General features: G+C 43.6%; 1 protein-coding gene across 7 annotated transcripts in view; it reads right to left on the bottom strand.

Moving 5' to 3' along the window:
* The window catches only part of DGKI (diacylglycerol kinase iota), a 240,341-nt gene that overhangs the window by 117,959 nt on the left and 97,600 nt on the right, over positions 1-24,782 (bottom strand). For all 7 annotated transcript variants that reach the window (XM_053407435.1, XM_053407440.1, XM_053407436.1 and 4 more), the window contains exons 2-5: positions 13,511-13,619; positions 8,389-8,484; positions 7,102-7,176; positions 2,620-2,676 (exon numbers count right to left, since the gene is read on the bottom strand). In XM_053407435.1, the coding sequence (XP_053263410.1) occupies positions 2,620-2,676; positions 7,102-7,176; positions 8,389-8,484; positions 13,511-13,619 (337 nt within the window). The remainder of the gene's footprint in view (positions 1-2,619; positions 2,677-7,101; positions 7,177-8,388; positions 8,485-13,510; positions 13,620-24,782) is intronic.

Raw genomic sequence — 24,782 nt, 5'->3', positions numbered from 1 at the left:
GTGCAACCAAGGCAATTTCAGTTTGATCCTTTCACATGGTTTTGCATGTAGTGTGGTTTTTTTTATGCATTGTGATTTACTGTTATTTCTATTGGTTATAGTTTAGCAATCATTTATTGTAACTGTTAAGAGCAAATTTCTGTTTATTATTTACTGATACTTTGTGAGTTAATTTTATTGTGCACTGTTATATTCGAATATATTGTTGAATATTACTTTACTTGATATAAGTTGTTTAATTTAAAGTTATGTTTTTTATGACTTTGTCGCATTGGATCAGAATATTATAAGGTGTGTGATCTTTGTTGTATATTCTGTTGTTGTAAATCGCCTTGCACATAGTAATATAGAAAGGTGGCATACAAATTAAAAGTAAAATTAAATGATATTTTTTTTTTAAGGCTATGTCTGCACCAGATGGTTTCTGAAGGATTTGGTCCTGCTCCCTGAATTATCTACTAGCTATTTATGCTCCATGGTTACTCATCTTCCTAGGCCTAATCCACATTCTTGACTCCATCTTTCAAGGCAAAATCATGGGCAGCAGACCTGTGTGTAAACTGCTCTATAGGCCTTGCAGGAGCTGGGCTGGACTTCTGTTCTTTGGGACACTGAGGGCTCGCCCACACTCCTGCTTATCCCATGCCTAAAAAATAGGAGTCCAAGTGGTTTTGCCTTTGTCTCAGCACTTTCCCCTGGAGAACACATACTGTAGCACTAAATCGAAATGACCGACAAACTGCGGGAAACCCAATCAATGTTTGCTCCAATTCAATGGTCAACCATGGGTTTTCCTGGGAGAAAGCAGATAGGCAAATGGAAGTGTGAATGAGCTCTAAGACTACATATGCACTAAGCCATGCTGCTGTCAATCAATCTGCAATGTGCTTCTCTTTTCAGAATGAGCCCAGTTTCTCATGAAGCAGGTATCAGGAGCAAATGATACACAACTAGTGTATCTAGCATTCTGGGCTGAATTCCCCGTCCTGGAGAGTGCTTATGAAACACAGTGATCCCGTGGTCTTCTTCTCCCCTCCCCAGTGGACAACTGAAGCAGCTTCTTCAAGGCTCTGCTCAAGCAATTTGGGACATTATCTGATGAGGGGAGAGAGATGCTGTGTTGGCCAGCAGGCAATAGCTTTTTCTACCTGCCTTGCTTTACCCTCCAGCCCTAGAAGCCTTCATAAGGGAGCTGTTTCCAGAGGAAGAACTGTGAGGGGAAGGAGACACTGTTTGCCACCAGGGCATGGTTGGTTTCTCACCTGTGTTGCCCCACCTGCAGCCTGAGGAACCTTCAAAAAGGGAGTTGCTGCCACAGGCATTATATGTATGTGTATTTTAATGAGCCAAATAAAATGAAAATTATGAGTCAAGGAGATGTGGAGAGTGTGTATTAGCTTAACAGTGCTTAGTTTATTTTTTGGTTGCTATTGTCTTCATGTTGTTTATTTTGTTTTATAGATTATAAATGCTGCATTGATTTGTTAATCATATAATGACTTCTGCTTTAAAGCCACTGTTTGGCTTATTATTCAGTTGTTGTTGCTTTGTTAACAGTGTTTTACACATCGTATCTGTTTCACTGATGATTTGTTAATTATTCTGTATGATTTGCGCTGTATTTGTGATGCTCTATTATGTTTTATTATATCATTATTATTTGTTCTTCGTAAGCTGCTTTGGGGTTCACTTGAATGAAAAGTGGCAGAGAAATATAATAAATCGAAATCAAATCAAGGTCTAAGACTTCTCCCAGACAGCAAGCAAAACTGCCTTTTAAAGTGGTTCGGGGGGGGCTGAAGAAGCCCATTTGAACCATGCCAAGTGCACCTTTGACACTGTGTTTTCATTCTTCTGCTGTGCTTCCCCCGTCTCCTTTCTTCAACCCCACCAAATATCTCCACCTCCCATGTGGCATTCCTAAAGTCCTGCATGTCACAAGAGATGAAGGAGAGGATGCACAGCAGAACCAGGGAGGCGAAAGGCAGCGCTTGCCTGCTGTTTTTAGGATTTAAAGGCATATGAGACCAGGGCCCTGCAGGATCTGATTTCTTTCCGCAGGGCCTGTAAGACAGAATTGTTCAGCCTGGCTTTTGGCTTGGAATTAACTTGATCCCCTCCCCCTCTTTCTTTTTTCCTTTTTCCTTCTGTGATGGAACTCCTACTTGGGGACTTCCCTGGCTTTTTTCTGGCCCATGTAGGACCGGTCTGGATAGTTAGCCTTGGTGAAGACGATGTTTTCATCCCAAAAAAAGTTTTTGAGTTTCTGAAATGAGGCTGCATTTTAATGTTGTATTTTAATCTTGTTTTTTAAGTTGTATTTCAATCAATTGTTTTATATCTGGTGTTAGCCACCCTGAGCCCAGGCTGGGGAGGGAGGGATATAAATAAAATTATTATTATTATTATTATTATTATTATTATTATTATTATTAACACTCTCTGGTTTGCAGCCTGGAAGGCTGAGCACCAGGAGAATCTGAAAAGCAGAGAAGCAGTTTCCAAAGCTCCACTGGATCTGAAAGTATCCCTCCGCACCCCCCCCCCAAGAACGAAGCAGTTGCTTATGGGCCACAATCCTGCAAAGAGACTCATAGGTAACATTCACAAACCACTCACCTCTCTGGGAGATCTAGAGCCGCCTTCTCGGAAAGTTGGCTTGCAACGAAAGTTAATCTGCCAGGTGGGAAGCAAGAAGACAGGAGTAATAATGGCAGGCCTATCCCCATGATGAAACAGGCCACCCCTCCCAAGCACCCCAAAGAGGTGGTAAAGGGCTGTAACTTAGTTGTAGAGCATCCACTTTGAATGCAGAAAGTCCTAGCTTTGATCCCTAGCGACATCTTCCAGTAGGGCTGCCTGAAACCCTTTAGAACCTCTTCCAGATATTGTAGACAGTACTGAGCTAGGTGGACCGGTGGTCTGCCTTCCTAGGCCACTTCCTATGTTCCTATAGTTCCAGGCTCAGTATAGTACAAACTCAGTATTGGTCCACGTTGGATGGCAATGGATCTCTAGGACTGGGCAGCTGACTGGCGGGAGTACAGGTGATATGCTTGTTCTGGACCTGGTCCTTGGAGCAGGGGCCCAGTGCCACCACGAAACAGCTGCCCCATTTACTTGCAAGCCACAAGGTGCCTTAGCCAATCCAGCAGGATTGCTGGAGGAATCCATTGGACCACCTGCCCAGCAGCTGCAAAAATCTAGCAAGGGTGTGCAGTCGTGTGTGCGCAGAGCAATACGTTTGGCACCAGCTTGGCTGCAGGAGTTGCAGGAAGGAGGCATACAAGATGCCATCCCATCATCCTAGGGATTCTATTCTGGATTTCTGTGGGGTTCACTCCTTTGCCATTTCTTCTGCCAAAGATATCTCACAAGGAAGCAGAAGTTTAGGATCAGAGCCTTCCTTCTCCAAGATGGGCTACCTTCCCACACTGGTCAGCCCCATTGGTCCCTCACTTCCCTCTACGGCATGTACAGAAACCACCTTCCTGGCTACTGGGCCCACTATTGGTCTTCTCCACTCTGCCAGAGCCTGTCTTCACATGCAAAGGAAGTCCCTAAGTCACCAACAGTTTGAGACCCGTCAGCTACTCTCACCTGGTTGAGCCAGCCAGATGAAGCCATTGTCCATAGTTTGGCTGCTGTCACATGCTTACAGCTTCTAGGAGCCACAGGTGAGAGCTGAGTGCAGGGTAGGGACCAATGGTGAACAAACTATCCCAGAAGGAGGATGACGTATTCCCTACCAGAGGTACTTCTCCTCCCCAAACACCTCATACACTCCACTGCTCCAGAATTTCAGGCTGGGGTCTTTCCCAGCCCAACCTGGAGATGCTGGGGACTGAACCTGGGACTTTCTGGATACAAAGCAGATGCTCTACCTCTGATTCTTGCCCCCTTCTCTTTAAATGCTCATCATTACAGTTCATGCTTCCCCCCAAAAAAAAACCTCTTAAACATGTCATGCTTTGCATTATGGACAATAAAAACAGCACATCTGCACGTCATAAGACAGGACTAAATGCATTAACGAGGGCTATTGTTAGTTTGCTAGCTAAGTTTTTATGCTGAGGCATTTAACAATTCATAAATCATTTCGTGAACAACATTCATCCCCTCTTGACAGTGACAGATGTGCATATATAGTGTCAGAATTCAAACGCTAATGTCAGCAAAATGCCTGGAAAACAAACATAAAACTCAGGCTTCTGAGATACTTGTGTCTCTTACAGTGGCATATTGAGCATACTGCTGGAAATCATTAGAAATACACATTCTTCCGAAGCATATAGTATAGAGGAAAATTGTAGTTTCTGGTGGGAGCCTCTATTATGATATGAGTATGTTGTACAACCTGTATGACACCAAAGCAAGAACTAGATATTGCAAATCAGAGTTGTTGTACAGCTCCCATCATCTCTCACCATTGTTCATGCTGGCTGGGGCTGATGGGAGTTGGAGTCCAATGACATTGCAGGGGTTGGACTAGATGATCCTCAAGGTCCCTTCCAACTCTATAATTCTATGACTCTATGACATCTGGAAGGACACAGTTTCTCCACCTTCAGTTGTTCATCCTGTGTGACAGCCCACCCCATGGGAGCGAAGTCTGGGTCTAACCCTGTTTCTGAAACCCTGAAGCCTAGAGAGTCACTTTTGCTTGCTTGTTTGTTTCTTAAAATGAAAGTTGAAATTCTGTGACCAAGCAAAAAATACAAGTACTCTTGACCTACATATGGCCTGGAGAATGCATGTCAGCGTGCCCCACTCCAAGCCGTTAAGCCGCCTCAAATGCTACCATTAAGCTTTTGACCCTTCTATAGATCTTGCCAAGATAGGAAAGCTATCTAAATTGTAATCATATTGTTTAAAATTCAGCCTAGATGCTGGGCACTGGGCCAGGCAATGGATTAGCCGCTGCCACAAGATAAAGTTTGAGGCAGATTTATATGCCGGATTGACCTTGGGGTTTCTTTCCTTTATAAACTAACTAACCTGGCTATTTCAGAATCTTTTGTGTCTGGAGGCATGTGGCTCTCCGCTAGATGTCATCAGTACTGAACTTGTAGGAAGAAATGATTATAAGTCCCTGTAAAGGTCAGCAAGAAAATTCAACCAGCATTTCATTTCAGAACCTGCTGTTCTGCTACCCTCTAATGCTTCCCCTGCTCTGCACAGTAACAGAAAAAAGAAGTCATGCGTATTTTGATGTTACACTCATATCCGCCAATTTTGATTTATGCATCAGATTAGGGCCACATTCACATTATACATTTAAAGTAGTGTCATACCACTTTAAACAGTCATGGCTTCCCCCAAAGAATTATGGGAGTTGTAGTCTGTTAAGGGTGCTAGGAGTTGTCAGGAGACTCTTATTTCCCTCCCAGATACGGTTGGCATGTGTCCTCTTTTTCCAGGACATGCCCTCTTTTTCAGGATTAAAATTTCTGTCTGGGCAATTTTTTTAATTTGGCAAAATGCTTGGGATTTTTGGTTTTTTTTTTTGTTTACAGTAACCCAAGAATTTTTTTTTAGTGCATTAGACTCAGATCTAAGGCACCCGGCTAAGCTAGTTAGCAGCAGAGAATCACAACAGAGCAGCACCTTAAACTAGCGTCATACTGTAGAAATCCCTTCTCTTGTGGCTGAACTAAAATGACACTGACTCTGCTACAAGATCTTGGAGAAGAAGTCTGGAAGGGCAAAAGTTAACATTCCCCTGCCCTTAAGGAGAGTCCATATGTACATGTTGAACAGTTTAATTGTTCTGTGCACAAAGATGTAAACATGAGCCCAAATACTTTCATGTGGCAAGTGAGTGAGCAATATGTATTTTTATTTTTATTTTTGTTGTTGTTGTTGTTATTTTGTTGAAAGTTAAGAACACTGCTACTAGCAATATATCACAGCTTCTATAGCCTGCATGTGGTAGAGGTATTTAAAACGATAGTCGTCATAGCGATCCATAGTTAAAAGCAGAAGTTGGCAAATGTGTCCCTTTTTGCTCTTCAAAATATGGCTACCCTACTCCCAGAGCTACAATTTACAGAGTAGTTTAACAAACCAATCCCTTTTCCCAGAGAACTCTGGTGTTTTAGATGAATGGTGTGAATGTGGCCAAAGTCCTCTCCAGACCACAAAAGCTTCTGCTACAGTAAACGTGTTAAGGTGCAGCAGAATGAATATACAATAAGGGTCCCTGCGTATCAAACAAAAACAGCAAACAGACCTTGAAAAATGAAAATATACTTGTAATGTACTCCTGAAAAGGACAAATATGACAATGAAAAATAGCACTGAAACTAAAACCGGTTGTTCCATAGCATTATTTTTCATAGTTCTAGTATTATTAATGTTTACTGCGGGGGTTGTAAATTACATGTATATTTTCATATTGGTGGGTCTTTATGCTGATTGTGTATGGGTGTTTAAAATGCCAGGGGTCTCTTTGCTCTTGGTGCAAGAAAGTAATGCAGATCACCCCTTTGGATTCATAGGATTCCTTATGAAATGGCTTTCCTACATGGATACCAATCCACTTCCTCCTGCACTCAGAAAAAGAAGGACATGTGACCAAAAAGAAAAACCACCCCAAAGAAAATCTGACTCTTGCATAATCTGTCCATCCCGATTCTACCCAGTGAGGATTTCTGGGTAACACAAAAACTTGCAGATGTAAAATAATATCAGAGAGCCCTTTGGGCAGTAGAAAGGCCAGTCATTTAATTTGTGGAACAAGCTTCCATAACCAGGAGCCTAATTCATCCCATTGCATTCAGTGCATTTCTGAACAACAAAAACTTTCAGGTAACAAATGCTGCAGGTTCCTGGAGACATTGCTTTCCCCTGCAAACCAGTATGGCTGCTCTTCTAGAATTCATCACTACTAAAAGATTCTTCACATTTTCTTTTCTTTTCTTTCTGCAGGAGTAGGGGTAGTTTATGATGGATGGAGAATTATTGCTATGGTGAAAAGACCTGGCATTAGCCATACAGGTCGAAATGTCATATATAGTAATATTATGCAAGTGAATAACAGGGACTTTTGCCTAAGCTTGTTCCCTGGCACAAATATCCCAGCAGGTGGCACCATCTTACCTTATCTAACTGTTCCATGCATGCATTGTGGACGACAATCTTACAAGCAGCACATTTTCTTCGAAGAGCTGATTTCTGAAATATATATAGTACCCATATGCTCATCAATATAGGAGGAGATAATATGGTGTGAACGTTTTTCTTGCTCTTCCACGCTCCCTCCCACTTTTATTCTTTTTTTTTCCAGTAGCACCTTAAAGACCAACTAAGTTAGTTCTTGGTATGAGCTTTCGTGTGCATGCACACTTCTTCAGATACAGTTTCGTGCATGCACACGAAAGCTCATACCAAGAACTAACTTAGTTGGTCTTTAAGGTGCTACTGGAAAGAAATTTGTTTGTTTGTTTGTTTTGAGTATGGCAGACCAACACGGCTACCTTTCTGTAACTTTTATTCTTGTCATGCATTCAAGATTTTCTGCTCCTGGTTGACAGTATGCAATTGGACAATGTGCTTTGTTGTCAAAATAATAAAACTTCTACCCTGTCTATTCGCTTCCAAAGGCGACTTGCTCAGTAGTTAGGAAAGAAACATGTGGGTTATAAATAAAAGCACTCGTAAACACTGAATTGCCAAGATGTTTGGAACGAATAGTAAAAGGTTTCAATTGGTGGTTAGAAAGCAGCTTGCTCAAAGAGCGTATACAGGCAGGAGTAGCTTGGGGAACGGGACGGAGCAGCTACACTAGCTATCCAACAGGTTGGTCTCTGTTGCTTAATAGGAGTGAGAAGGGAAGAGGCAAAGTGGTGGGGAGGTCAGTGCAGTGCAAATACACCAGCAGAGCCAATCTGGCATTCCTGCTGGTGTGTTTGCACTGTACTGGCATCCCCACTCGCAAAACCACACCCACCTGCCCATCAGCTGGCATCTCTGGGGTTCCGTCTTACTGGCTGCTGATTCACCAGCATGTTCCTTGGAGAGGATACCTTGTCAAAGCAGCCCCTTTCAGCCAGCAAGAGTGATTCCCGCGCAGCTGGGGGCTGCTTCCCAAGCTTGTAATCCAAAGCATCATGTTGAAGGAGGTGGTGTTATACAAACAGTTTCCTACTGTATGCGCAGGGATCAAGCAGATCATACATAAAACAATTGTGCCGTTATCCCTCTGTGCATTCAGTAAACACATACAGAAGGGAGCAGTGTCAATACAGCAGGCTTTGCCCTGTCCCCCAATTATACACATTCACTGAATACTTAAATGGATGTCCCCATCCACCCCTGAGTCTGTTCACACACCTAGGGCCATATGAACACTGGGGTAGAAATTATGGGAGAAAAAGGAATACTTACAGAGAACTTGACCTGGCAGCTCTCCTCCCCCAGGTAGCACAGGTCCCCAGAAACGTTTGTCTCTAGCCAGAGATGTTCGCCATTCACTGCATTTTCCTGAGAAAATGAAAATGTTTTTTCATTCATTCAGTTAGCTACTCAGAGGGATGGGGAAAACCAATCTTCTGTATTGTCATTATCAGTAATGTTTAATAGCAAGAAGACCCAAGGTAAACATTTAAGGAGCTGCCTTCAAATTATAGACCAGATTCTCCCTGATACAGGGTTTTACAAAGCAAACCTATGTGTGCTTACCTGGAAGTAAGCCCTCTTGGACTCAATGGTTCTTACTTCTGGATAACATTGAAAAGCATATTAAAATACAGGATTCTCCCTTACTTTATCAAGATCAGCTGTAAGTCTGGTGCAGTTTGGGGATTTTTTGATATTTGCTTGATCATTTATTACATTTTTCAATCTGCTTTTCAAAATGCAAAAAAGCTGCAGTGACAACCAAAAAGCACTTTTTTTTTTACAAAAATATAAAACATTCAAGGCACATTGAAAGCCATATTCCATCCACAAGGGTGAAAACTAAGTTCCATACACAAGGTTCATGTCTGGACTTTACCAGTGTAGAAAAAGCCCAGTGTTCTTTTATTTAACATATTCCCCCCTTCTCTTTATGAATCATAACTTTAGAACTATCAACAGATAGTTCCCTCTGCCCAACATCCTTTGACACATTCATATTGCATATTTCAATTTCTCAATGGTTCCCCCCCCCCCCCGCTAAACAGAATTTCATTTTCCCACTTCATTCTCAGGGCACCGCAGAGTATCTTTAGGATTGTCCTCTGCATGAGGTTAAGTTTACTTCTTGTTGCCAGGTGGCCAGGGGCAACATGTGCTTTTTTCTTTCCAGTAAATATTTCTTCTGCACTTTGCAGCCATGATGCATCATGATGTCTTCCTCCAGGCTTTAATTGAAGCATAGACACCTGTGAAGGCTGCAGAGCCTTTGGGTGAGATGGTGTGTTGAATGAATGAAAGAAGATTCACAAACACCCCTTGAGCATATCAAAGGTAAGTAAGGTAATTATGACAAAAATCCTGCACCCATCTATGAGAATTTCACCCAACATTTTATCCACTTTGATTATGTTTGAATGCAAATGATTTCCTCATCAATTGATGGGAAATGATAGAAGAAGAAGAGGAGGAGGAGGAGGAGGAGGAGGAGAGATTTTTCAGCACAGCACTAGTTATAATATATATATATATATATATATATATATATATATATATATATATATATATACATTCCAGCATTCATGGGCTCACTTTCTGTTTGTCCCACTCTGCATCCCATAAGGCCCAGAGAGCATCATTGACTATCCTGCTCAAACAGAAGGAAGACACCAACCAACTGTGCTAGTCATAAGGAATGTATCAAATATGTCTACTAGTTTTTATCTGATAACTATCCAATACTTGCTTTTAGGACCACAAAAGCCACTATTTATAATAAAACTCAAGAGAAAAGAGACATTTTCATTCAAGCTTTCCCATCTTTGCAGACCCAAAAGGCAGATCGGAAAGCATGAAATGCCACAACCATGTATAAAATCTGAACGTAGGGTTGAATTCATGGGTAGACATTATTTGCCAAAGGCATTACATGGTACTTTTTTGAAATGTGCAGTGGGGATTGCTAATGGTCAGAAGCAGTTAAGGCTTTCATTCTTCACATTTGACAGGTGGCGCCTCCAGCAAGTCTGTGCTTCAAGATTTTTGTGTGCATCTATAGACTGGCCTTCCCCACCTTGGTGCCCTCCAGACATTTTGGACCATCCTTGCTAGAACGTTTGGAGTTTTAGTCCCAAACATCTGGAGAGCATCAAGCTAGAGAAGGATGATCTATAGATGGTGGCTTCTGGATTCCTTTTGGCTGGTGAGGGAGAAGGTGCCTACACTGTGTCTCTGAAGAACATTCCATGGTCACCTGAGCTTTCTTTGGAACCTTGGTCCCAGGGTATGGTCTGAAGGCACATGAAGCCACCACAAAGCCACCTGGAGTGGTTTAATGGCAGAATGGGTGACCACTTTGGAATTACATGTTCCCAGGTAGGTTCCAAGACTGGAGGGAAAGTGAGCTATAACTAACTAATATTAAGCTGAGGATATTTATTTTCAAACAATCACAACCCAGAATAATATTAATGCAGCTTAAAGGGGACTCCAGCTTCCTTTCTTCCATAATACCAGCTTAATTTCAAATAAAAAAATTATGATGTTCTGCTTTAGGCAAAGAGAATCCAGAACCGCAACATGATACAAAATGCATTGATCACGCCTAATAGTTTGGCTTCTGCACTGCAAAAAAAAAAGTCACGAGCAATATTGTTGCTTTCCAACCAGATGGTGTCCAACAGCAGATTACTTTCAATTAACTGCGCAGCTTTGTGTCTTTCTAAACCATTTTCAATATACTGATAGTTTCAGTGTGCTGAAAGAGGAATTTATCTTACTATAAAAGTAGCTCATTAAAGAAATGGGGCAGACTAGTGAGGAAAAGGACAAATTCTTACTCCATTTCAGCAAATCCTTTTACTTGCTCTGTGAAGTAGCTTTTTCCAAAACAACATTATTTAAACTATATATGGGGGGGGGGGTCAGAAAAACATATTGCAACCAGGCCATCAACTCTATTTTTTAAAGAGAAGATTTAAAACAATATTTACATTGAAAAGAGTCTATCTGCCTTTCCCTATTCTAGTGCACATCGTTTCTTCATTACATCCCTAGCTAGATTTTTTTCTAAAGGTAAGCATGGCCTATTTCTACAATCCAGTTGGGAAGACATCTCGTTTCTCTTCATGCAGACGTCCTTGTAAAGGTGAGAGCACTGGATTCTCAATTGCCCTTGTAAATTACACCACCATTCCCACGAGGGGAAACGTAAAAGGGTGCTTCGTCAAGAGCCTATTATGTTGGTCCTCCGCAGTCAAATATAGCATCCTAGGCCACTGAAGGTACAATTTAAATTGTGCTATTTTTTTCAGCCAGCAGACCTATCAAGGCTTAAACTTAGAAACTGCCGTATTTCCTTATGTCCTGTCATGATCCCTGTGATCAGCCAAGAGTGACCTCTCAATCAGGATATCCATCGTAATATCCACCTGAATGGCAAAGAAAGACAGCAGAGAGAGGCAAGTTTATCTTTACTACTTCCACCAATTGACATCCAGGAGGGATGTTACAGTTGTCCCCTATCTGAATAAGCTATGTTCCCCAGATATATAGCTTTCTTCTTTAAAAACAGCCTCTAGTCCTTGTAGAACCCAAGATTATGAAGCTGAGCCTGTGAGCAAGGTTCTCTTCATTCATTTTGGGATAAGCCAGACTGTTCCAGGCTTTTAAAATTTATATTTATCTCCCCTTCCCTCCCAGGAGTTCCATCTGGCACACCTCCCCATTCCCCATTTTATGCTAAGAGCAATGCTGTGAGGTAAGTCAGGTTGAGAGATGGCAATGGGCCCAAGGGCACCCAGGGAGCTTCATGGTGGAGTGAAGATTTAAACACTGGTATTCCAGGTCTTAGTTCAACACACTGTAACAATTACATCACACGGATGCTCTCACTCTCATTTTAGTTAATGAATGAGGTCACAGCAATTACTGACGTTTAGGAAAGGAGATCTACACAATTAGACAAAGACAGTGTGCGCACTCCCATTTATTCTGTATTCAGTTCACTCTCACTGCTGCTTTGGAAAACGGTGTACAGTGGATGCTCGGGTTGCGAACGTGATCCGTGTGGGATGCACGTTCGCAACCCGCAGTGTCTGCAACCCACAGCGGCACGTCTGCACATGCACGGGTTGCAATTTGGTGCTTCTGTGCATGCGCAAAGTGCGACCGCCAAAACCCGGAAGTAATCCATTCCAGTACTTCTGGGTTTCGGCGGTCCGTAACCTGAAAAAATGCAACCTGAAGTGTCTGTAACCCAAGGTATGACTGTACACACTATGTTAGACCCAATCCATATCCTGTATCTGTCCTGTAATTTATTATGAAGTACCGTACTACTTTTTCATGCCTTTCCTGCTTTGACCTGAACAAAATAAAAGAATGACCTAACTGTGCTTTAAGCAGGTCAAATGCCATCCAGTGTTTTGGGAGAGCAAATTGGCGCGCACACCCTGCACCATCCCACCACTCCTGTCATTCGCCTGCTTGCGCCCGCCTCTGCTACCGCCCACCTGCTCACCCCATCCCTCAAGCACCCACTCGCTGCCATCTGTCTACTCCCTCCCTCACTGTCCCCCATCCTGCCCACTTGCCAGCTGCCATTTCCCACCAACCCATCACCTCTGCTGCTGCCGCCTCGGCCAACGATATCATGGCCTCAGGTGAAGCCACTGCAGCCTTGGGGGAGGCTGGCACATCCTCAGGTGAAGCCAGTGTGGCCAGTCCAACCGACACCAGTGTAATTCCAGAAGCCAGCTTCCAGAAGTGTTGTGACGGAAGGAGGAAGAAGAGTGGCAACGTGTGGGAGCAATCTAGGTCTGCTTCTGTTTTTTGGCCCTGCACCCTGGTGTGAGCCAACTGACTCGCACCACAGGGCAGGATGTAAAAACACCCATCTTTTGGTCTTGTGCTTGTCCATCTTTTGGTCCTGTGCTTTTGTCAGTCCAGGGTGTCCCGCTTAAAATGGGACACCTGCACAATATGTAATGTGTGAAAATTCAAAGGGAATGTTACAGGGACACACCCTTTGCCCACAGAAGACTATTGTTGGTTCGTTTTAAGTCTTTTGTGAGGGTCTTCCTTGGTGAAGAAGAGGTTGCCAATAGAAAAAAAATTAGGTATCTGGGATCTTAGAGCAGCTGTGACTGGACAAAAGCTGCCCCTACCTGGCTCCCAAATGCAAAGGTATCAGGAAAGAAAGGAGACTAACTCAGCTATTATACCCTGTCTACATAAAGAAGACATTCTAGAGGTTTCCTGCCATGCAACGCTCTTGGCAGTCTTCAATCATTCAAACAACAACTCTGTCTACTAGAAATGTCAACCAAGCTATTATTTGCACCAAGGACACAACAGTATTAAATATCCAGAACAAAAAAGAAACACCCACACTCCATTCTAGTGCCATTCTGAGCTCCTTCACTGGGCCGTTGGTGATGGCAATGTTGAGGTTTTGAACAGGAGCCAAATGCTGAAGGCCGGATCTGGAAATTGCTTTCCTGCAAGAAGAAAAAAGAAGAAGGAAGCTATATAACTGAAGCTATAATTCCAGATTATTTCATTTTATCCTTATTAATCTATACATAGGAAACCAAGGAATGTACAGTTGAATAATTGGTTGTTCCACAAACAGTGTAGGGAATGACTCTTCCATGGATTCTGTGTGTCTTCCTTGTGGATAGGCATGCACAGGATTGCACTGCTCAACCCTTTCCATACATTCAATATCTGTGAATGGTGGTTGGGTGGGGGGTGGAGAGCTACTGGTGTACTAATGGATCTGTGATCTGGACCTGCTTCCATCCACTCTGGGAAAATCCCAGATCAGTCCAAATTGGCCTGATTTGGTCTGGGATCTTTGATTTGTCCAATGCCAGTGCACATCCCCTACAGACACAATAGCAGTGTTTCAGGGCAGTGGCGTAGCGTGGGTTGTCAGCACCCGGGGCAAGGCAAGTAATTTGCGCCCCCTAACCCGTGGATTTGCGCCCCCTAACCCTAACCCCCAGATGTTGCGCCTGCTGCGGCTGGCCCCCCCGCACCCCCCACGCTACGCCACTGCTTGTACCTGTTTTGGGCATAACCTCTGAGGATCATCTTGTCCAACCCCCTGCAATGCAGGAATCTCAGCTAAAGCATCCATGACAGATGGCCATCCAAACTCTGTGTAGAAACCTCAAAGGAAGGAGAATCCATCCTCTGCTAAGGAGGACCATTCTACTGTTGAACTGCTCTGTCAGAAAGTTCTTTCTGATGTTTAGTCAGAATCTTTTTTCTTGTAACATGAATCCATTGGTTTAGGTCCAGTTGTAGCTTGCAGCTTACACAGTGAAACCCTAGCCCTGTCTACATAGAACGTAGAGTGAATTCAGTGGGGCTATCTCCTACATAAGGGGGGTTAGGATGGCAGGCTTTCTGTACAAAGCCAAAAATCCTATCCTTTGCTCCACACACTGTTCCCTCTGGCCTCGCCCTCCACTAGGATGCGGTCCGTGAAACGTTGCAGAAGATGGAATGCAGCGCCCAGCTGAAAAAAGATTCCCACATGGATCTCAGTGACTTTTAGCATGTAAGTGGACTCCTCTCCAGTAAATCTGTGGTGAATCCCATTTTCGGTTTGCATTAGTGAAATCCAGCATAAAAGGACTGCAGTGAAGGGAATAAATGCAGAGCAGGATATACCGTAGCTTCACCTTATCCTTTGACTCCTCTCCTCTCTCTCTCCCTGGAGAAATGAAGCAGTGACCCGACAAGGAGTAGCGAAGGATGGGCGTGTTTTGTCCCTGATCTGGATGAGATCAAGGCGCCGGCAACGGGAAGGAGGCGGGGGAGAAGCAGGAGCAGGCCAGCCGGGGCTGCTCCAGACCCCCCCCCCCATCTCTCCCATCGCCGCTGGAGGGGTCATGGAGGCACTGAGCCCGGGAGGCGGGTAGCCAGCCAGGGCGCACCTACCCAACCTGCTCTCTCCAGCTTCCTCCCGGCCGGGCCAGCGACTCCACCTCTTCCTTTGCCTCTTTGAGGCGCTTAATTCCCAGCAAGCGATTAGCAGGCTCGGATCGGATCCTGCTGCTGCTGCGCGGCCCTTTTCCCTCCACCAACTGCGCGCTGCGCCTTGGAGAGGTTCCCGCTTCCTCGAGGGGGGCCGGCCAAACGGAGACGACAATCCCCCACTCCAACCAAGCCTCGATTGCTTGTCCCTTCCCTCTGGACTCGCGCCCCCCCAGATGTTGCGCCCGGTGCGGCCGGCACCCCTGGCACCCCCCACGCTACGCCACTGTTTCAGGGAAATGGAATAATGATTCATTTCATAACTACCATTCAGTAAAGTAAAACATTCAATTAAAAAATATATATTCAGCCAAGAGCAAAAAACTAAAAATAGTTACAGTAACTATGAACGAACAATATAGCAATGAACAATAGACAATGAACACTTATAACACAATGTGTGTATTTAAATATAAAGATACACAGAGACACATCTTCTCTATTTTCTGCAATAGGCTTTAGCTAGGCTGATGTTCCGGCTCACCCACAATATGAACCGGAAACATTTTCTACTTCTCTTGGCTAAAAGAGATAAATGTGACTTCCTGAAAATGCTACAAATGCCGTTGGGTGGAGCGTCACCCAAAGGCACTTCCAACATAGCTAGGATGGAAAGCCAAACAATCCCAAGGCCAGGAACTGCAGCCTCAACATCTAACCTCTCGTGTGGACATTCAGCATGTTCACATTACTCACGCCAAGGCTCTCTGTATCCCTGCACCCATCCTGTTCTATTTATGTATTGCAATGATGCAAATGTCTGTCACCTGTTTCTTCTTCTCTTTCTGTACTTCTATCTCCGGAATTGCCAACATGATACTCTGATGATGCTGTTGGACTGCAACTCCTTTCCAAGCCCCAGCCAACACAGCCAATGGTCTGGGAATGATGGGAGTTGTAGTCCAACAACATCCAGAAGGCAACATGCTGGCTATTCTGATCTAGAATATGTAGTTGACAGTCTTGTACTACTAGTGGAAGCCCATGCAAGGACTTCTACTAGTGCAACCAGGCTTCCCTCATCCTCACCCCACCATCCTCTACCTGCACCCCCAAATGGGCTCAGTCAGGAGAACCTTCAGAACAGGGGAGGGGAGGGGAGAGCTTGTTCCAACAGGAAAGCAGAAAGCCTTGTGCTAATGGAGTTATCTCCTTAACCCTGTGCTGAATCCCTCCCACTGTGCCCAAGCAGAATTAATGCGTACCTGATGCACACAGTACAAAATGCCCTTCTCTCCACTGTTGAAACAATTCTTTAAGTCCAGCTGCGTAAGACAGGTCCTTCGTTGTCTAATAACAACATTGCCCTCCCATTACAATGGATGGTTTTGAATTATCTTTTTGGTTGCAAGTAACTGGGAAATCAAGACACAAGCTCTGAGATTGCACTCACCAAGAGAGGGCAGACAGAACCAATTTATACATTATGAATTGGCCCTGAAATGTGCCACTAGCACATGAGGAGTATACAGAGAGAGGCAGAAGTAATAGCAGCAGCTTCTGTGAGCAGAAATTCCCTGACCCTTCATGTGCCCCATGCATGGAAGGGGTTTTCCATGCGCAGAACACTATGTGCACACCCAGAATGGACCAGCAAACAGTTACATCAACAGTTAATTTACAGTTAATTAACAGTTACCGTTAATTTTTGCACTTATCCAAACTGATTCTTCCTGTGTTCATTGGACCATTCTAAACAAGCAGGTGGAGAGGATACCCACCCAACATATTTCTCTCCTCAGCGCTGGCCCAGGACAGTTTGCTGCTTGAAGCAGAGTCTAAAAGGCATCCCCACCACCACCATGGCAAATATTTTAAAACAAGGTCTGGGAACGTTTTTCAGTCCAAAGGTCACATTGCCTCATGAGCAGCCTTTCAGAGCCCACATAGCACTCTTCTTCCAGCTAAGCAAGACAGTTAAAGGACACTCTCCAGCCAGGTAAAAAGGAGTGTGGAGAATCAGGCCGGTGAGGGGTGTGACAGGAGTGTGGCCTAGGCTGAGCCTTGTGGGCCAGGTAGCAAGGCCTGGGAGGCTACATTTGACTCCTGAATCTGAGGTTTCCAAGACCTGCTTTAAAAGGTCTTGCCACACCCTGCACCTTCTATCTAACTTATGAGGCACAAAAGGTGATACAGGTGTTAGCCATTTTAAGGAATGTCCAATTGATGCTTGACCACTGACACTTTGGGACCCAGAAGAGTGGGAATGGGGGCAGAAAGGGGTGGGGCGGGAGCTGAATAGGGTGGGATGGGGTGGGCGTATGCATGCCCTGTCAATGCGTGTAGGGGCCCGGAACAGAACCCTCTCACAAAATGGTTGCTGCCTGTATATAAATATATCTACAAATAAATAAACTCTCCCTTTTCTTTCATGGTGCCAACTGAAGCAGATTTCATCCACTTGCTGTGCAAAAGCACGATCCTTCTCTTCTTTGCTTTCTTGTTTTGTACAACCAAGGTCAAACATACGTAATGTCTCTTAATAGGGACATTTGACTCCCTCTCAGTTTCATTTCTTTAAAACAGGGGTGACGAACACAGTGCCCTCAAGACAGGTTTGCTGGACTACATGATTGCCTTCAGAGAGCTCGGAAGTCTGATAACTCCATACCATCCAACATTTCTCCAATGAAAATAGAGATATCCTAAGGAAAAGTGGGACATTCCAGGATCAAATCAGAAACCGGGACGGCTTCTCTAAATCAGGGACGTCCCTGGAAAATAGGGCCTGATGGGAATTGTAGTCCACCATTATTCCTGGAGTTTATATAATTTGGTATTTGAATGGTTGGTATTAGGAATTGTATTATAATTTGGCATTGATATAATGAGGCTATTATTGGATTATTGGAATATAAAAATTATTATTAAAAAAACACATCATCATTATTTATGGAGAGCATTACATTGGCTACCCTTGGTCTAGATTAAAACGTTAGCTGCCACTCTGACAAACAAGCAAACGAAAAGGCTAATAAGCAGTACTTCTGTCTTGGCAACAGAAAGCAATGCAGCAGAACTTGTGATTGACAAACAGAACCCCATTCCAACTGTATGTCACAAGGCCTAAGCATTCTAACAGTGCCTCCCCCCCCCCCCCCGCAAAGAAAAACAAACAGGTTTTCTTTCACAATAGCATTCCAGTAATACAATAGCTATTTACAAATGGCCATCTGTCAAGGCTTCTTTAGCTGTGATTCCTGCTTTGCAGGGTCTTGGACTAGGTGGTCCTTGGGATCTCTTCCAATCCGACAATTCTATGAAATTGTATAAATCTCTCAAACTAGGTAGCACTAAAGGTCAGGAGTTCCAGGGCATGCACGAAAAGCCAGATTGAGAGAGAAAGAGGCACTCATTAAATAACACATTTCCAAATATATTTCTTTGCCACCTCATTATCATCCAGCTGGCTTTCTGTACTACAGTATGTCAGAGAAATGTCTGCTTTATTAGCAATGTTCTAGCACACCAGCCCAGTAGAGACATCACCTTGCCAACAAAGGTCCGTATAGTAAAAGTTATGGTTTTCCCAGTAGTGAGAGCTGGACCATAAAGAAGGCTGATCTCTGAAGAATTGATGCTTTTGAATTATGGTGCTGGAGGAGACTCCTGAGAGTCCCATGGACTGCAAGAAGATCAAACCGATCCATTCTGAAGGAAATCAGCCCTGAGTGCTCACTGGAAGGACAGATCGTGCAGCTGAGGCTCCAATACTTTGGCCACCTCATGAGAAGAGAAGACTCCCTGGAAAAGACCCTGATGTTGGGAAAGATGGAGGGCACAAGGAGAAGGGGACAACAGAGGACGAGATGGTTGGATAGTGTTCATGCAGCTACCAGCATGAGTTTGACCAAACTGCGGGAGGCAGTGGAAGACAGAAGTGCCTGGCGTGCTCTGGTCCATGGGGTCACGAAGAGTCGGACACGACTAAACGACTAAACAACAACAAAGCACACCAGCCCACTTTGGATGAAACAATAAACTATAGCTGGTCATTATGAGAATCCTTTGGATCAATTCATGGGTGGGCTTGCTACTTGCTCTCCCTTCTCCTCTTCCTCTCATGATGAAAGCAGATGTAAAATTTCTGGTCATGGTTTGGTGCAAGTATTTTTCCCTTTTCATCCAAATACAGGAAACTATGGCTTGTAAAAACCATACTTAAATAACATACCAAGATGGAAACCCTCCACCTGTTGCCATTAGGGAGAGTTTGAATGTGCATTTCCTCCCTCTGTGACAATAATGACTATATTAGGGCTGTAACCCTTGATCAATTTTAGAGTAATTGACTACAAAACTTTTAAACTGACTAACAGGTCATGCCTGATTAATGAAGCAACTTACATACTTACAGAAATTGCAGGTGCCTGCACTATCTTAGAAGAGGCATTCCCCATGTACATATGTCATCTAAAAATATTCAAAACTATTGTTTTAGTTCTTTAAAAGTAGATGCAGAGTTCATCAAACAACTAAAACTAATTTAATTAGATGACTAAAAATGACCCTTAATTGGGTGAAACCATTACTATATATTGATTGCAGTAAGACTTTAAGAAAAATCAATTACTCGATTCCAACCCGCATCATTCCTGGCTGTTGGCCTTGTTGGCTGTGACTGATGGAAATACTGTAGTATCTAGACAGGTTCCCCACTCCCTGTTCTAAAGTGAGTTGTATTCAATTCTATTAATTAGCAGCCCTAGGGGACTGAATAACAGAAGGAAAATGATAAATAATAAAAGTGAATAATTAGCAAGGTAAATTCTGCAGCCAATATCATTCCCAGAATCATTGTTAAACGAATTACAGTGGCTGCTTTATTTGCCACAGCTCATCCAAAATCAAATCCTGAACTGGATTTCATGGGCATCCAAATGTCTACCCAGCCTCCAACAATAATAAGCTATCAATGAACCATGGCCAGCTAAGGTAAACATGCCTGACGAATGGCTACAGATGGTCCTATGTCACACCTCAGATACAATTTCAGGTCAGGATTAGAAGTGGGTGAACTTCTTGTAACAATACCTCAGCATTGGCTGAGACCTCTTGAAAGGTGATCTAGTGATGATGTACTTTCCAAGAGCATGCTTGGCTATGTTTCTCCAGAAACAACTTACGTAAATCTGCCAGGTAAGGATTTATGGTTCTGAATCAGGAGGTAAACAATGCTGGACTGTTATGGAAACATTTCTAAATCAATTTGTACTTTAAGACTTCCGGCTGAGATATGGGTTGCATGACAGCCTCAACATAACAAAACAAAAAGGCTCCTTCAAATCCATTGCTTTTCTGGCTACAGAATTGGGGGTGGGCTCAGTAGCACTGCAGGAGGGAATAAAAGAAGTAAGAAATTTGATTCTGAACTGATTTTAGAATGTATTTCAATTAATTGACTGTGGCTTTATGTAAACTCTGCTATTTTTACTATTGTTAGCCGCTCTGAGCCCAGCTTTGGCTGGGGAGGGCGGGATATAAAGAAATTATTATTATTATTATTATTATTATTATTATTATTATTATTATTATTAATTTGCCAGTGTTACCCTCATGCTGACATCTTCTTGAAAGAAACACTGGAGGGTGAAAATTCTGCTACCCCCAAGTTCCCTGTTTCAGAGCTTGGAGGGGGTCTCAGAATAACTTCTGGATTGGGAGTATGGTAATCTGGTGATTGCTAAATGTCCAAGAGCATTCTGTTTGCCCTAGCCTAAGGGTAGTCAATGCAATATCATCAGACTACAATTCCCATCATCCCTGACCATTGGTCATGTTAGATGGGGCTAATAGGATTTGATGTCCCACAAAATCTGGAGTGCACCATGTTCACTATACCTGCCCTAGCTTACAACAGCATGTTCCTGATATGTTGCTTCCTGTTGTGTCTCAACCTCTGTTCTAATGATGAATGGCCTGGATCTAGCCTACTTGAGGGAGTTCTTCTCCTTATGGGAGATCACTCATTGATCCTTTTTAAAGGAACCACAGGGGAAGCTTGCTCTATGACCCTGTGCCACAAGAGGTGTCATCTGGGGTGGGGAAGGAGAAACAAAGAGAAGGACTTTGGATCCCCAATTTTATGGGATACTTTATTGAGGAATCCTCAGACCTGAACTTTAGAAGCCTTTTTTCCTTACATGACTTCTGTTGTTGACTAATTTATAGACTTCTATTTTTATAGAGTTATTAATAGTGAATGTGAACCAAAAAAAAAGCCTCAAGAAAGCCAGGATATAAATATACTGGTGGCTGCTCTGGAGGTCAGATGTGGTCCCTGAGGACTTCAGCACATGAAGCAGTTGAACTTGAGGAAGGAGAGAGGACAACATGGTGAATACCAGTTTTGCTTCCATCTGGATCAAGAAACAATGGTTTAAACTCTACTTACAACCCACAATCAAACCATGGTTTGCAGTCCTAGCTTGCACTCTACTTACATTTGAACCCACTACATCTTTCTGGTTTAAGAAACCCCAGAAGCACTCAATTAAGATGCAAGAGAAGAGAAAAAGAAATGAGAGCACGCAGACACTGTACTCATTTTTTTGGGGGGGGTGTGATCTGTCGTACAAAGATAATTTCATCTGAACTGGGCCAATATCACCTCCATGATGGATGAGTTGTTGCTGTAGAATAAGAACGGAGAATCTGTGGCCCTGAAGATGTTGCTGGACTACAACAACCATCATCCGTATCCTACAGAAGAGCCTCTCAATGGGAAAACATGCAGCATTTCTATCACCTCTGCAAAACGTGTTGATTCCCATTTGTGGAGTTACATCTGTCTCCAATATTATTAACTGCTAGGAAAAAAATGAAAACACTCATGTTCACCCACGTATTTGATGACTGAAGAATACTACTCTTGGCAACTTGGAAATCACTAGAAGAGGCTCAGTGGTTTAGACCACAGCTCCACCTGCATCCCTTCTATAAGAGCACTTTCATGGAGGATAAGAGATGGTATTCAACTGCATTTTACTCAAAGTAGACCCATTGCTGCTGGGAGTTGCAAATGGAGATGCATCATGTTGGTCTGCTGTGAAAAGCAGACTCAGCAAATTCCACCTTTGTCTTTGCATAGAATTACAGTGTGAGAGACATCTGACATTCTACATTCATACAACTGAGAAACCAATAAAAGAAAACCAATAAAAGCCCATGAGTAGGCAAACTAAGGCCCGGGGACTGGATCCAGCCCAGTCGCTTCTAAATCCGGCCCGTGGACAGTCCAGGAATCAGCGTATTTTTACATGAGTAGTATGTGTCCTTTTATTTAAAATGTATCTCTGGGTTATTTGTGGGGCAGAGGAATTTGTTCATTTCCCCCCCAAAAAATATAGTCCAGCCCCCCCCCCCAAGGTCTGAGGGACAGTGGACCGGCCCCCTGCTGAAAATGTTTGCTGACCCCTGAACTAGCCAGTCATTGAGAACAAAAACTGAACATCACCGGCAACAACTGCCATTTTAACAGTCTTGCTACATTCCTTAACTTCACAAGCCCTTCAACATTTCTCTGACAAAAAATAGGAACATCCTATTCCCTACCCTCCAACATTTCTCTGGTGATTTTCATTGACAAATTACTCAGAGCTCAACTTGTTACATCACAGGATCCACTGTTGATTCAATAAGGGCAGAGCTTGATTCTCTGCCCTAAGCCTTGTTTTGATCAACCCTCTCCTAACACTCTGGGCATGTAGGAAATCCCATATAGCAACCCTCAATGGAACTGCTTTGCATACAGAGCTGTGCCTGAGTCTCTAAGAGGCATAAAATGCAATTAGCCAACAGCATTAATCTCATTAAAATATCTCCCCGGGGCATTAGTACTACCTATTTCAAAAAAGGAAAGAGTGTCTATTGCCCAGGTATTGAATGCATTTATCAAACTACAATCCCTTTTGCTCATCTTGCACAGTTCAGTCTAGTATCCAAGCTGAGTGCAAATGCACCCTCTTATTGGCCCCCAAACATCTTCCCTTTGAAAACTGTGGTTTCTCAGCTCAGCACTCAGAAGACTGACAAGAGGTTTGCCCATTAAGACATTTAAAATAATCTATCAAACTGCAGTACTGATGTCCAGGGCAGAATTCTGGCTCATTTCTGCGTACATAGAGGTTGTGAATCATAGAATCATAGACACATTGTGCCTCTTCCAGACGTTGTTGGAAACCAGCTCCCATCAGCCCCAGCTAGCATAATAATAATAATAATAATAATAATAATAATAATAATAATAATAATTTTTTATTTGTACCCCGCCCTCCCCGGCTGGAGCCGGGCTCAGAGCGGCTAACATCATATAAATAATACAATGTGCATAAAAACAAGCAATCAATATACAATCCTCAGGTTAAAATTTAGAGCGGTTAATACTCGCCAGGACCAACTGTCTCCACTGATATTATAAGGACCTGAGAGTGGGCTGGGAAACCTCCTTCGTGCTTGTTCTTATACAAAGAGAAAATGAGTCAGACTGAACCCTGACCAAAGGCCTGGTGGAACAGCTCCGTCTTGCAGGCTCTGCGGAAGGATATCAAAACTCACAGGGCCCTGGTCTCTTGTGAGAGAGTGTTCCACCAGGCCGGGGCCATAGCCAAAAAGGCCCTGGCTCTGGTCAAGGCCAGTCAAATCTCCCTGGGGCCTGGAATCTTTAGGGTGTTGTTATTTGCAGACCGTAAGGTCCTCTGTGGGACATACCAGGAAAGGCGGTCCCATAGGTACAAGGGTCCTAGGCTGTATAGGGCTTTAAAGGTTAAAACCAGCACCTTAAACCTGACCCTGTACTCCACCAGTGCAGCTGGTATAGCACTGACTGAATGTGATCCCGTGGTGAGGACCCCGTAAGAAGTCTCATCGCGGCAATCTGCACCCGTTGGAGTTTCTGGGTCAGTTTCATGGGAAGCCCCACGTAGAGTGAGTTACAATAATCAAGCCTGGAGGTGACTGTCGCATGGATCACAGTGGCGAGGTCAGGGCGAGAGAGGTAAGGGACCAACTGCTTAGCTTGGTGGAGATGGAAAAATGCAGCCTTTGTTATAGCTGTAACCTGTGCCTCCATAGAAAAGGAGGCATCAAAGATTACATCCAAACTCTTGACGGAAGGCGCTGGCACTAGCTGCACCCCCGCAAGGGATGGGAGTTGGCCCCCCAACCCCATATTGTTTCAACCCAGCCAAAGGACCTCTGTCTTCAAAGGATTTAACTTCAACGGCTGATGGTCAGGGAGGATGGGAGCTGTAGTTCACCAGCATGACTATTCCCTGATATTTTTTCTCAATCTGCTAAATGGGGGGAAAGGATAGTGCTTCTGTTATTGTTGTTGTTTCAGTAGCATAATCCTTCCTATCTTTTCTTTCTTTCACCTGTGATTTCTTTCCAAGGGATACAATGAAGGGGACATGCAAGCACTCACTATCTGGGGCTAAGTAGAAAGAACTCTGGGTGGAGTAGGAAATGCAAATCCTTTAATGAAGGATGCTTCCCTACTTACATTGTAGGCATCAACATTTCTAATACTGCCTCATCTTCCTTAAAAAAACAAAACAGGACCATTTGGTCAAATCCTCCATGGATAACATCAATTTAAATTAACTGAAATCCTG

Source organism: Podarcis raffonei, chromosome 10 (assembly GCF_027172205.1).
Source record: "Podarcis raffonei isolate rPodRaf1 chromosome 10, rPodRaf1.pri, whole genome shotgun sequence".
In the NCBI taxonomy this organism is placed as follows: Eukaryota; Metazoa; Chordata; class Lepidosauria; order Squamata; family Lacertidae; genus Podarcis; species Podarcis raffonei.
The sequence above is the reverse complement of the archived record's forward strand: the minus strand, read 5'-3'. Positions and strand labels throughout refer to the sequence as shown.